Genomic DNA, 13,575 nt, shown 5'->3' with positions numbered 1-13,575 from the left:
CATAAATCTGGTCTTGGAAAATTCAAAAAAATTGAAATCATTCCAGTCATCTTTTCTGACCACAGTGCAGTAAGATTAGATCTCAATTACAGGAAAAAAATTGTTAAAAATTCAAACATATGGAGGGTAAATAACACACTTCTGAATAACCAACAAATCATAGAAGAAATCAAAAAAGAAATCAAAATATGTATAGAAATGAATGAAAATGAAAACACAACAACCTAAAACCTATGGGACACTGTAAAAGCAGTGCTAAGGGGAAGGTTCATAGCATTACAGGCTTACATCAAGAAACAAGAAAAAAACCAAATAAATAACCTAACTCTACACCTAAAGCAATTAGAGAAGGAAGAAATGAAGAACCCCAGGGTTAGCAGAAGGAAAGAAATCTTAAAAATCAGGGCAGAAATAAATGCAGAAGAAACTAAACAGACCATAGCAAAAATCAACAAAGCTAAAAGCTGGTTTTTTGAAAAAATAAACAAAATTGACAAACCATTAGCAAAATTCATTTTTAAAAACAGTGTTGTCAGATACAGTCTGTGATGGAAAATAACCACTCCTAAATTCTCATGGTTCATGACTGGCTGGGAGAGGAATAATCGTAAGGTTAATGCAAAATTCAGATATGATATCTGCACTGAGAAAGAATAGGAGGCTACCTGTCAGATATGCCCACATGGAATAAGGAAATAAATGAAGCTAGAAACATTGTTGACGGAGACTTCGGTACAGGAAGAGACAATTGCCTATTCAAATGTGCAGGCTGCAAAGGGCTAGTGAGGGGGGCTGTTCACTGGCCATGGAATAGTCAACTAGAACCCCTGAGAGTGAGGGGCTCTCGCTGAAGACATTGTTAGAAAGTTTCTACAGAAGAAAGATTCTTGCTAATGGGTTTAGGATGACAGGTTTAGGGCGGAGAAGAAAAGCTCAGGAGGGAGAAAAAATGGTTCTCAGATATCTTAAGGCTCAAGACTCATCTAGAAGATCAGGATTAAGAAATAAACTGAAGAGAAAAACATCCCATTAAAACAGGAAAGAGTGTTGCAAGATATTGGACATGGTAACTGTAATAGACTGAATGTTTGGATCTTCCCAAAATTCATGTTGAAACCTAATCCCCAGTGTGATGGATCTGGATGTCTGGGCTCCGGGAGGCGACTGGGTCAGAGGTGGAGCCATCATGAGGGAGATGAGTACCCTTATTAAAGAGACCCAGAGATCTTCCTTGCTCCTGCTGTCTGTCTATGAACTAGGACAAAGGCCCTCATCAGACACTAAATTTGCTAGCATCTTGATCTTGGACTTCCTAGAATTGGGAGAAATAAACCTTTGTTGTATAAGCCACCTGGTCTATGGAACCCCAAAGGACTAAGATAATATCCCTGTTTCCAACTTCTTTTCAACCCTAGCTCTAATCTATCAGTAATTCTCGTTGACTTCACTGTGAGCATATAAGCAGAAGCCCTCACTTCTTACCACCTTCATTGTCACCAACCTGGTCCAAGCCATCATCACGTCTCACTTGGATGATTTGTTGCAATAGCGTTCTGACTGGTTTTCTGTCTTTTTCTTACCATGTCAAGATACATTCTCAATACAGCAGAGTGATCCTTTAGAATACAAGTCAAATCATTTCAGTCCTTTACTCAAAACCTTCTGATGGTTCCCAGAGCACTCAAAATAAGAGTCCAGGTCCTTCCATAAACCTGTAGGGGCCTAGGGCATCAGTACCTCACACACTCCCACAGGCTCACCCTATCTCCTCTCACCCTCCTTGCTCGTTCCATTCTAACCATCTGTCTATCTGGACCATTCCTCCACTGTATATCCACATGGTTTCCTCACTTCATGCCCCCCTTTCCTTCAGAGAATCCTTCCCTGGCCACTCTCTATAAACCCAATCTCACCTTCACCACTTCCCAGTGACACTTATCACTATCTAATGTACCACACATCTACTTATTTGGTTTCTATCTTGCAACAGGTCACCCTTACTGCGAGAAAGTGAGTCAAGGATTTTCTCTGGCTTCCTGCTGATTTCCTGCTGCCTAGAACAGTGCCTGGGACACAGAGAGTATGCATTAAATATTTGCTGAGTGAAATAATTAACTAAATAAATTAATGACTAAATGGAATTTGGTGGACAGGGGATTAACATTTTCCTTTTTACTTCTCTATTATTTGACTTTATCCTGATAAGTTTATATTATTTTTGAATTAAACTCCAACAGAGAACAATTTTTAAAAAATGTACAATAGGGAGCAATTTCTTTTTAAACACATTATATCTTGTAAATGGAAATACATCTCATGTTCATGGATTGGAAGCCTTAATATTGTTAACAATATTCAATGCAATTCAATGCAATCTCCATTAAAATTCCATCTGTCTGAATAACATTCCATTGTATAAATATACCACATCTTTATTCATTCATTTGACAATGGGCATTTAGGCTGCTTACATGTCTTGGCTATTGTAAATAGTGCAACAGTGAACACGGGTGCATGCATCTTTTTGAATTATGACTTTCCCTAGATATATGCTCACGAGTGGGATTATGGGATCATAAGGTAGCTCTATTTTTAGTGTTTTTAAGGAACCTCTATACTGTTGTCCAATTTATATTCCCACCAACAGCGTAGGAGGGCTACTTTCTCTCCACACCCTCTCCAGCATTTATTATTTATATTACTCAGCCATAAAAGAAGAATAAAATAATTCCATTCACATCAACATGGACAGACCTAGAAATTATCATACCAAGTGAAGTAAGCCAGAAAAAGACAAATATGATATTCCTCATATGTGAAATCTAAAAAAAAAAATGACACAATGAACTTATATAGAAATAGACCTACAGACATAGGAAAAAAACTTATAGTTACCAAAGGGGAAAGGGGGAAGAGAGACAAATTAGGAATTTCAGTTCAGTTCAGTCGCTCAGTCATGTTTGATTCTTTGCCATCCCACGGACTGCAGCATGCCAGGCCTCCCTGTCCATCACCAACTCCCGGATTTTACTCAGACTCATGTCCATCCAGTCAGTGAGGCCATCCAACCATCTCATCCTCTGTCATCCCCTTCTCCTCCCACCTTCAATCTTTCCCAGCATCAGGGTCTTTTTTAAGGAGTCAGTTCTTCACATCAGGTGGCCAAAGTTTTGGAGTTTCAGCTTCAGCATCAGTCCTTCCGATGAATATTCAGGACTGATTTCCTTTAGGATTGACTGGGGTTTGATCTTCTTGCAGTCCAAGGGACTCTCAAGAGTCTTATCTAATACCACAGCTCTAAAGGATCAATTCTTCGGTGCTCAGCTTTCTTTACAGTCCAACTCTCACAGCCATACATGACTACTGGAAAAACCATAGTTTTGACTAGATGGACCTTTGTCAGCAAAGTAATGTCTCTGCTTTTTAATATGCTGTCTAGGTTGGTCATAGCTTTTCTTCTAAGGAGCAAGTGTCTTTTAATTTCATGGCTGCAGTCACCATCTGTAGATTTTGGAGCCCAAGAAAATAAAGGCTGTCACTGTTTCCATTGTTTCCCCATCATTTGCCATGAAGTGATGGGGCTGAATGCCATGATCTTAGTTTTTTGAATACTCAATTTTAAGCCAGCGTTTTTACTCTCCTTTTTCACTTTCATCAAGAGGCTCTTTAGTTCCTCTTCACTTTCTGCCATAAGAGTGGTGTCATCTGTGTATCTGAGGTTATTGATATTTCTCCCAGAAGTCAGGATTCCAGCTTGTGCTTCATCCAGCCCAACATTTTGCATGATGTACTATGCATATAAGTTACATAAGCAGGGTGACAATATACAGCCTTGACATAGTCCTTTCCCAATTTGGAACCAGTCTGTTGCCTCATGTCCAATTCTAACTGTTGCTTCTTGACCTGCATACAGATTTCTCAGGAGGCTGGATGCTGCTGCTAAGTCACTTCAGTCGTGTCCGACTCTGTGCGACCCCATAGACGGCAGCCCACCAGGCTCCCCCGTCCCTGGGATTCTCCAGGCAAGAATACTGGAGTGGGTTGCCATTTCCTTCTCCAATGCATGAAAGTGAAAAGTGAAAGTGAAGTCGCTCAGTCGTGCCGGACTGTTAGCGACCCCATGGACTGCAGCCCACCAGGTTCCTCTGTCCATGGGATTTTCCAGGCAAGAGTACTTGGAGTGGGGTGCCATCGCCTTCTCCACAGGAGGCCGGATAGTCACATGTAAAAGAATGAAGTTGGATCACTTCCTCACACTCTATACAAAAATTAACTTGAACTGGATCAGAGATCTAAATACAAGTGGTAAAGCCATAAAATTCTTAGATCTTGGATTAGGCAATGGTTTCTTACATTTGATATCAAAATCATAGGCAATCAAAGGAAAAAATTAGGTAATGTAGACTTTCATTAAAATTAAAAAAACTTTTGTGCTATGAAGTGAAAAGATAACACAGAGAATGGAAGAAAATATTTTTAAATCATTTATCTGATAAGGGACTTGTATCCAGAATTTATATTGAATATTACATTATGATAATATTTATATTACTTGATATTTAAATTATATAAATATAAATTTATACCAGATTGATTACATTTATATTCAATATAAAAAGACAGCCTATTGATAAAATAGACAAAGGATCTGAAGAGACATTTCTCCAAAGATACATAAATGGCCAATAAGCACATGAAAAGAGACTCAACATTATTAGCCAACAGAGAAATGCAAATCAAAATTATGAAATACCACTATAAGGTGGTATACTCATCAGGACGGGTATAATAAAAAAGACAAATATAGCAAATACTGTCTGGGATGTGGAGAAATCAGAAACATACACTGCTGGCAGGAATGCCAAATGATACAGCCAGTCTGGAAATCACATGGGCAATTCTTCCAAAGAATAAACACCGCATCAGTTTCACTCCTGGGTGTATAGCCAAAGAGACTGTAAACATGTGTCTATACAAATGCTTGTACATGGATGTTCATAATAGCCAAAAATGGAAATAAGTCACATGTTCAACTGACGAACGGATAAATAAAATGTGGTATATCCATAAATGGAATATTGTTTGGCAATAAAAGAAATGAAGTACTACATATTAATATATTACAACATGGATGAAACTTGCAAACATTATGCTAAGTGAAAGAAACCAGTCATGAAAGACCACAAATTGTATAGTTCTATTTATATTAATAGTGTAGAACAGGCAAATGGATAAAGACAGCAGTAGATTATTAGTTGCCTAGGGGTGAACTGGGGGTGGGGGTGGAGGGAAGGGAAGTGACTGCTAGTGGGTGACAAAAATGTTCTAAAGTTGACTGTGCAATTCTGACAAGACACTAAAAACCACTGAGTTGTGTATCTTCCATAGAAGAATTGTTTGACACCTGAATTAGATCTTAACAAAGCTGCTATTACAAAATATATCTCAGTGTGTACATATATCTGCATGGTTGCTTTCTGGTGATGAGATCACAAGTGAATTTTGCTTTTTCATCTTTTTGCTTATGTCTTTTCTCCAGAGATGCTCCTCCTGGGGCTGAAAGAACACTGGGAGAAGACACGGCAGAAGAGGTTCCTATGGCAGGTGGGGCTGTACCAGATGACACTCAATATCCTCCCCAACTCTAAGATTTACTGTGGAAAATACTGAAATGTGGATTAACATCTCATCAACTTGGAGGAATGTGGTTCTCCTCTGAGACACTCTGAAGCACTGCTCCAAGATCAAACATACCACTTAAGCTTCCTCTTGCACTTACCTCACTGTAGTTCTTTAGGGCTAGGTGGGCTTTTCCCATGTGGAAATACGCTTTTGTGCATTTTTCATCACACTGCATAAAAGAGAATCACTGATCAGATGTTTTGGAAGATTTGAAATCATCAGCACCAACTGCCCAGCTAATAGGGTTAGGGCAGCGCTTTGATTCCCAGGACAGCCACCAGAGTTGACAATTAAGACTTTTTCTGTGCATCTGTGACCAAAATAATTGATGCTTGCAAGAAGCCTGGATGCACAAGTAAGCTCTATATCAAATTAATTCATGATACTCGCCAGTTTTCATTTCCATTAATGAAACTCAACCAGGAAACAAACCAGAAACCCTTACTTTAGAAGAGCTCTTGACCCTGGTTGAACATTAGAATCACCTGGGGGTGCTTGTAAAAAAAATCCTGACAGCCCACCGGAAACCCACAGCAATTAAATTATACCCATGGGTAGGACTGAGGCATCGATAATTTCTTACACTCTCCAGGTAATATAAATGCCCAACCAAGTTTGAGAACCACTGGTTTATTAGCAGGTAGGAAAATTTACTCTGGGTAAACAACTGAGGTTATTATTACATCTTAGGAAGCCTGGCAAGTTCCTCCCTCGAAATAAACCACAATATACATACCGGGAACTTATGTTTGTTATCACTTTTGATCAGAAAGTGAGCCCCCTTTAAAACTTATGAAACTTATGGCTGAAACAATACTGCTTGTTCAAGGGACCCTGCACTGGCCTGCTCTGAATTACTGTAACTACAGAGGGAATGATATAGGACAAAGACATAAACTTAAAGCATCCAGTTAATTCACTGAAGCCCTTTTATGTGCCAGGCCTTGTTCCGGGTCAGATGCTGTCAGGCATGTGGATGTACAGAGGGAGTCCAAGCTCAGGAGTCTAGAAGGTCCTGGGTGAAGCCCTGTCTGCCTCTCACTGGCCAAGCGCCCCAGGTTTTCTGAGGTCATCATCCCCATCTGCAAAGTGGAGATCGTAACAGTGTTTCTCCTGGGCTGTTGTGAGGAGAGAACATGTGTAAAACAGTGCAATACCAGGTAACAGAGTGTTAGCTGCTATTGCTGCATTTACAAGAAAAGCAATCCATTTCAGGGCAAAAAGGAAAATTTAAGAAAAGCTAAAGAATAATAGAAGGGGTAACAATAATCATTACATTTGAAGAGGCCTTTATAGATGCATTTTCATGAATATCATCTCCTGATTCCTTGCTAAGTGAATGATGGTAATTATATTAATTACCATTATTTTCAGTCCTGACTATATGGTTCATATGAATGATCTTATGTAAACCTTATAGCAACTCTATGAAGGAGATATAGTTATTACTCCCATTTCACAGATAAGGAAACCAGGGGTCAGAAAGGTTTAAGGTCACACAGACCCTAAATGGAAGAACTGGGATTAAGATCTAGCCACTGGACTCCAGGACCCAAAGGCTTAGAAATCACACCGGATCTCATGCAGAGAAGTGCTACAGGAATTCAGAAGGAGGAAACCCACTCTGAAGAGATATACAGTAAGTCCCCTACATACAAACCTGCAAGTTGCAAACTTTCAAAGATGCAAGTGTGCATCTGGTTCCAGCAAGCAACATCTCCCTCCTCCAGTCAGTAACCCTTCTTGCCTGTTCACTCCTTGCCAGCCCTGTATGCCAACTGTTGTACCAAACTACTGTACTTTTCAAGGTACTGTATGCTGATTAAAAATGTTTTCTTTATTTTCTGTTCATTTGCTTTTTACGCATTATTTGTGTGAAACCTATCATAGTACAGTACTATATAGCCGATTGTGTTAGTTGGGTACCATGGCTAACATTATTGGACTTATGAACATACTGGATTTATGAACGCACTCCTGGAACGGAACTTGTTCCTATGTAGGGGACTTACTGTAGTCTAACAAAGACATGCATTTCAGAGGATGCCAAGACAATAACATAGAAACCTTTGGGGGTGGGGGCAGCCGAAATGCGGGGATGGGGGCAGCTGAAATGCCCCTGGCAGGGATGAGTGTTGAACCCACACGAGGAGACAAGAGCTTTGAAGGAGAAACTGCAGGAAGAAGAAATGCAGGGAGCTGTGGTGTGAACCCTGCAGAACTCACACGGGATGGAACTAAGGCTTCACCGGCAGACGTCAGGGTTCCAACAGGGGAAAGGGAGCCCCACTGTGCCCTCCTGATGGGGTGTATTGTGGCTACGCCTCTGCAGACACTGACACCAGGGCCCGCTCACACGCTTTCTCACTAACAGGCCCTTTCTCCTTTGATGAGGTATCAACTCTCACCAGGACTCTCTCAGGCAAACCCCAGATCCCCTTAAAAGGAATTCTGCCTTCAGAGGAAGATGTCTTTTATTGTGAAGGAAGAGTTCTGCCAAGAAAGAAATGATTCTGATCCTAATTGAAACCCGTTTCACTGCCTTATCTTCCCAGACAAGGAACATGGGCCTTGAAATATCATCACATGGGCTTGTCGCTGCCAATTCACAGGTGTCAAAAATACTAAATTGGCATGAAAGGACTAATACTTTCATGGAGTAAAATAATAATGGAGTGCCACTGATGTTCGCTACTGATATTTTAAAATGTGAAACTTTTGATTCACAGCTTCCATGTAGAGCCAACCATTGTTAGTTTTTAGATCTCCTTACACATTTTTTCCCCAGCCCGCCAAGTGTTCACCTAATCCTCTGCAACAGGGAGCCTCGCTGGGCTCTTATCAAGGTTGGTTGCTGGGTCTCAGTTATGCTGGACCAGCTCTGCTTCGCTCTCACCGTTCGTCACACCATGCTTCAATTAACGTTTAGGAATAGGCCAGCGTGTCGTGCTGAATCACCGTGAGGCTGTGATTAACTCTTTGGGCCTTCACAGTTCAGAAAAGATACTCATGAGAAGCCCCACGAGATCTTGTTTCTGCCACAGAAGGAATGAGAGCCACGCCCAGAGATGACGGGGTTTCCAGTTTCCAAGGAGAGGTGTTTACAGTCAGTGGCTCAGGGCACCAGCCTACGGCGAGGCCAAAGTGGGCTATGTGATCCCGGGCAGTTTACTTAATTAATCTCTGAGGTTCAACTTCCTTGTTAGAAAGATAAGGATAACTGTGGTGTTGACCAGAACAGAAACGAGCCAATGAGATGGGTCACAGCCAGCGAGCAGAAACGCAGCTTTTGCTCTTATTGCTAAAACACCAGAGGAAAATGCCCTTGCCTCTCTCTTCTCTTACAGATGATAGTAGGAAAAATAAATAAATAAACACCAAAAAACCATGATCACATAAAATGACATAACAGGCTAGTAGATCTCTGCTGGAGCCATGAAGAACCATGAAGGCACCAGCTTTGGGCAGTTCTCATCACTTAAAGGTTGTCACGAGGCCGTGGGACACGGTGTTCCCTGCACCATATCTTCTAGGGGGTAAAGAAATCAAGCACTCCAGATGTCTGTTTTGGAGAGACCCTCGTGTTTTAGAAACTGTTATTAGGAAAGGTGAGTTTCAAATTCCTTGCCTACCTTCTCAATAGAAAGTAAGGAAGTAGGCAGGGACAACGTGCTGCTGCAGTGATGGGCTCTTGGCTGGGCCGTGCCTGCTCACTAAGCTGGGTTAGGCTGGGCTGGGGAAACTAAGCCCAGGATAAACCTGACACATTTTCCTGGCACTTCAATTTTACTTGATTTTAAGTTATTTAAAATAATACAGTTATATTAAAACAAATAGATACAGTTAATGGTGTGCAATGCAAAATTTGCAAGGATTTCCAAGATATAGCAAAGTCGCTCAGTCATGTCCGACTCTTTGCAACCCCGTGGACTCTAGCCTGCTAGGCTCCTCTGTCCATGGGTTTCTCCAGGCAAGAATACTGGAGTGGATTGCCATTTCCTTCTCCAGGGGATCTTCCCAACACAGGGATCGAACCTGGGTCTCCCGCACTGCAGGCAGACTCTTTACTGTCTGAGCCACCAGGGGCCCCTAGAAATAATTTGCACCTGAGAAGAAATTTCATGCTCTCTGCTTTTAGACCCTCCAGGGGCTCATGTTCCTTCTGTTAGCACGTTGGCAGGAAGGTTGAGAGGCATTGGTTTTGATTATTTAGTTAAAGCCCCCTGTGACAGAGTAACTTGGGGGAATGTGGATTAAAGGTTATTTAAATATTTAGTCATCTGAAATAATGTTCCAAAGAAGTGATCATGACATTTCTCTTTTAAAAACCCGTCTAAGATTTCCACTAACAGTCCTTCCTTCTCTCTACCTTTGATTATCCATTTTTGCAGAAATACCATGCACAGTGTTATGCTATCTGCCTGAGGCCTGACTAGCATCCAGGCGGAACAACAGAAAGTCTTTCTTCTGATTATTTCTCTACACAGAGGGGTGCTATGATATATTTCTAAATTATCAGAGCTGGAGGGGAAAAGGATGAACTGATGAGGAAGAATGACGACGTGGCAGAAACAAGGCCCCCAGGTTGGCTCTGGAAAGTGTAAGACGCATCTTCACTATCTCAAGGAGCAAAGTGTCTGCTAACACAATAGTAAAGGGTAAGCCATTGTGATAAAACCCTGAAAAGCCGATGTTAACAACAGTTTCTCTAGAGTACTTCCTGTGGGTGAGGCACCACAGGTGTTATCATAACCCTCACAACAATTCTATTCTCTCCCATTTTACAGATGAGGAAACTAAGGCTCTGACTGCAGTGTCTACACCACTTCCCACTATGATACACCACAGCTCCCCTCTATTCACTTCAGGACTGAGACACCCAGCCTTGAGCAATACCACCTCCATCATGTGGAAGAGGAAACAATCTTCTTACCTTCAGAGCCCAGTCACAATCCACCAGTGCCTTCCGGTAGTCCCCAAGTTTGATATAAGCCTGTAAAGACAAAAATAGCTGGTGTTCACACACAGTTCTGCAGCCAGCAGTCTCTAGTCAATGCAGAAAGAGCAGTCGGGAAGGAGAGTGGTGAGAAGTATTAATAACTGGTCCCTGCCTGCATCCGTCAGGGTCCCAGCAGGAAACAGACAGCATTCATACTGAGTAACAGGGGAGTTTAATAAAGGGACTATTTACAGGGTGAGTGCAGGGCAGATGGAGACCAGCAGTGGACAGCCAGCACCGCTGCTAGACCTGAAGGAGCAGAAGGAGGAGTAGCAGACAAAACGGAAGAGGGCTGCTTTGTGAAGAATGCTGCTTAAGAGGAGCTGAGGCCTTTAGTAGAGCAGAAACTGGAGGAGGAAGCCCCAGTTCACTTTCTTCCTTCCTTCTGATCTCACTGGCCAAACGGAAGTTAGAAAGCTGGGAAGCCAAGAGGCCAGTCCACAGAGGTCAGTCCCCCAGGGCACAGAAGGATCTGAAGGGACAAACAGAAAATACCCAGCGCACTAAACACCCCTCCAAAGGAAAGGCCAGTTCCTGGAGGCTACCCTGCTGTGAATGTTCCAGAAGGAAACCAAATGAGAAAGGGAATCAAAATGACAGATAATAACAAGTGTTGGTGAGAATGTAGGAAATCAGAGCACTCATACACTGCTGGTGGGAACTGCAGTGATTTTGGAAGACAGTCGAACTCAAAAGGTAAAACACAGAGGTGCCATATGATACAGCAATTTCACTCCTGGGTATATAGCCAAGGGGACTATATGTATATGTTCATGCAAAAAGTTGCATGCCAATCTTCAGAGCAGCATTACTTATAATACCCAGAAAGCAGAAATAACTCAAATGTCCATCAACTTATGAATGGGTAAACAAAATATAGTAGATTCACACAATAAAATATTATTTGGAAATAAATAGGAATGGGGTACTGATGTACACTACAACATGGATGCACCCTGAAAACACTATTGAATGGAAGAAGCCAGACACATAAGGATAAATACTGTATGATGTCATTTACATGAAAAGCCCAGAACAGTCAGGTGCATAGAGGTGTATAGAGACAGAAAGTAAATTAGTGGTGACCTAGGGCTGGGGTGGGGGAGGACAAGAGGATTGAGGAGCTTAAAGGGTATGGGGTTCTTTTGGGGATGATGAAAATGTTCTAAAATTAGTTGTGGTGAGGGTTGCGCAAGCCTGTGAATAGAAACTACTAAATTGTATTTTCAATAGGGGAATTATTGGTTATAGCAACTGTATCTCAATAAAGCTGTTACCAAAATATGATCAAGAAAAAGTTTTGCTTCTTTCCTCCTGAGAGAAGTGAGGAGTTTATACAGGAAATGAGCTCATACAGGAAAAGAGCTCATGCAGGAAATGAGCTGACATATAAGAGTCAGACCATCACCAGGAGCCCTTGGTTTCAAATGCCTTGCAGCTCTCTTCTGGGATCCCCTAGAATTGGGGAAAATCTTGAAAACCAAGCATTAACTCAGAATTCTGTGATTCACTCAAACTGAACTAACTTAAGAATTTAGATCATTTATAGTTTCCAAGAACTGTGGCATATAAGCAAATGAAAGTCTGCACCAAAGCTGTTATACCCTCTGTATTAATTACTGGATATGAAAGATGCTTAATAAATTCTTGTCAAGCTGCACAAAGTAGACTTTAAGTGCTCTCTTTCAGAAAGTTCCCTAAGCAGCAGCAGTGATCACCCTGTTGGAAGAAAGGAAAACTAGGCACCAGGGTACCATTAGTCACCAATAACAGATCCAATACTCCACAGAGGTCTGCCCATGATCAAAACCGCACCAGGGCACTGTGACATTCTGGACAATAAATTGGATGAGACGTCTACATGGACAAGCCAATTATGAGTTAGTGTTATAATTCACGAAAATCTAAGCAGTCAACCAAAGTGAAGGGGGAGCAGGCAACAGCAGGTTAATGGAATTTCTGCTGGGCAGCTCTTTGTACCAATAGGAAGGAAGCTGCTAGGCAGTGCTTTCATTAACAGGGGTTCAGTACTAATTGAAGATGATGACTCTTTGAGCCCTCTGTTCTATATAAAGCACCATCCTTTCCTCTGGGTTTGGGGTTTCATTTGGAAGTCAGAGGATGTGAGGAAGAAACTAGCATCCTTCTAGACAACTTTAGTCATGACTTCACGACATTGTTATTCAGGATGCAGACTCTGTATGGGCTTCAACAATGTCTCTACACAGTCTTTCACTTTTGCTTCTTTTTCTTTTTTAAAGCTTGGACTCAACACCCTCTAAATTCCCTGTTTGCTTTTGTTTTTCCACATTTTGAAAAGAACGACTTTTCCAAATGGCAATTAAACTCCTGATTTATCTAAATTACGCCAGCAATCTATTGATCATAACACTAGCTCCGGGAGAAAAACAAAGCCATGAAAGGGTAAGTTTTCTCTCTAGCAAGCAGCGACACTCAATTCACAGGGTCCTTATTAAGTGTTTTCTAACACCACATGCAAACAGGGAGGCATTTTAAAAACAGTCAATGGTTCAAATGGTTCCTAACACCAGGCAGCACATTTTGCATTTATTTGTCTCTGAATAAGCTTTCTCTTTGGGAAAAGAGGAAGGAATTGCTCCCCCAAAGCTTTTCATTGCATTTACCTATTTTTATCCACAGTCATTCTTAATGTGGTTCTCCAGAACTAATCAAAGTATTGCTTAAACTTGAGTACCGTAAAAGTGTAACTAATTTAGATGAATCAAGGGTATAGACCATCTGAATTAGATGTAAGTCTGCATTATATAACATTCTAAAGGCAATTCAATTTTATAGCTTTCAGGTAACTTCAGAGTAATAAGACTGAATAAGCATCAGTAGGTAAATGGTTTGGAGACCAAATTTGTGATAAA

The 13,575-nt window shown here is 41.3% G+C and overlaps 1 protein-coding gene across 2 annotated transcripts in view; it reads right to left on the bottom strand.

The window, feature by feature from the left end:
- TTC12 (tetratricopeptide repeat domain 12) overlaps window positions 1-13,575 on the bottom strand; it is a 52,466-nt gene that overhangs the window by 25,185 nt on the left and 13,706 nt on the right. For both annotated transcript variants that reach the window (XM_043482781.1, XM_043482782.1), the window contains 2 exons: window positions 10,616-10,675; window positions 5,780-5,851 (listed from right to left, as the gene is read on the bottom strand). In XM_043482781.1, coding sequence (XP_043338716.1) covers window positions 5,780-5,851; window positions 10,616-10,675 — 132 coding nt within the window. The remainder of the gene's footprint in view (window positions 1-5,779; window positions 5,852-10,615; window positions 10,676-13,575) is intronic.

Source organism: Cervus canadensis, chromosome 11 (genome assembly GCF_019320065.1).
Source record: "Cervus canadensis isolate Bull #8, Minnesota chromosome 11, ASM1932006v1, whole genome shotgun sequence".
Classification (NCBI taxonomy): Eukaryota; Metazoa; Chordata; class Mammalia; order Artiodactyla; family Cervidae; genus Cervus; species Cervus canadensis.
This window is presented reverse-complemented; position numbering and strand designations above follow the sequence as displayed.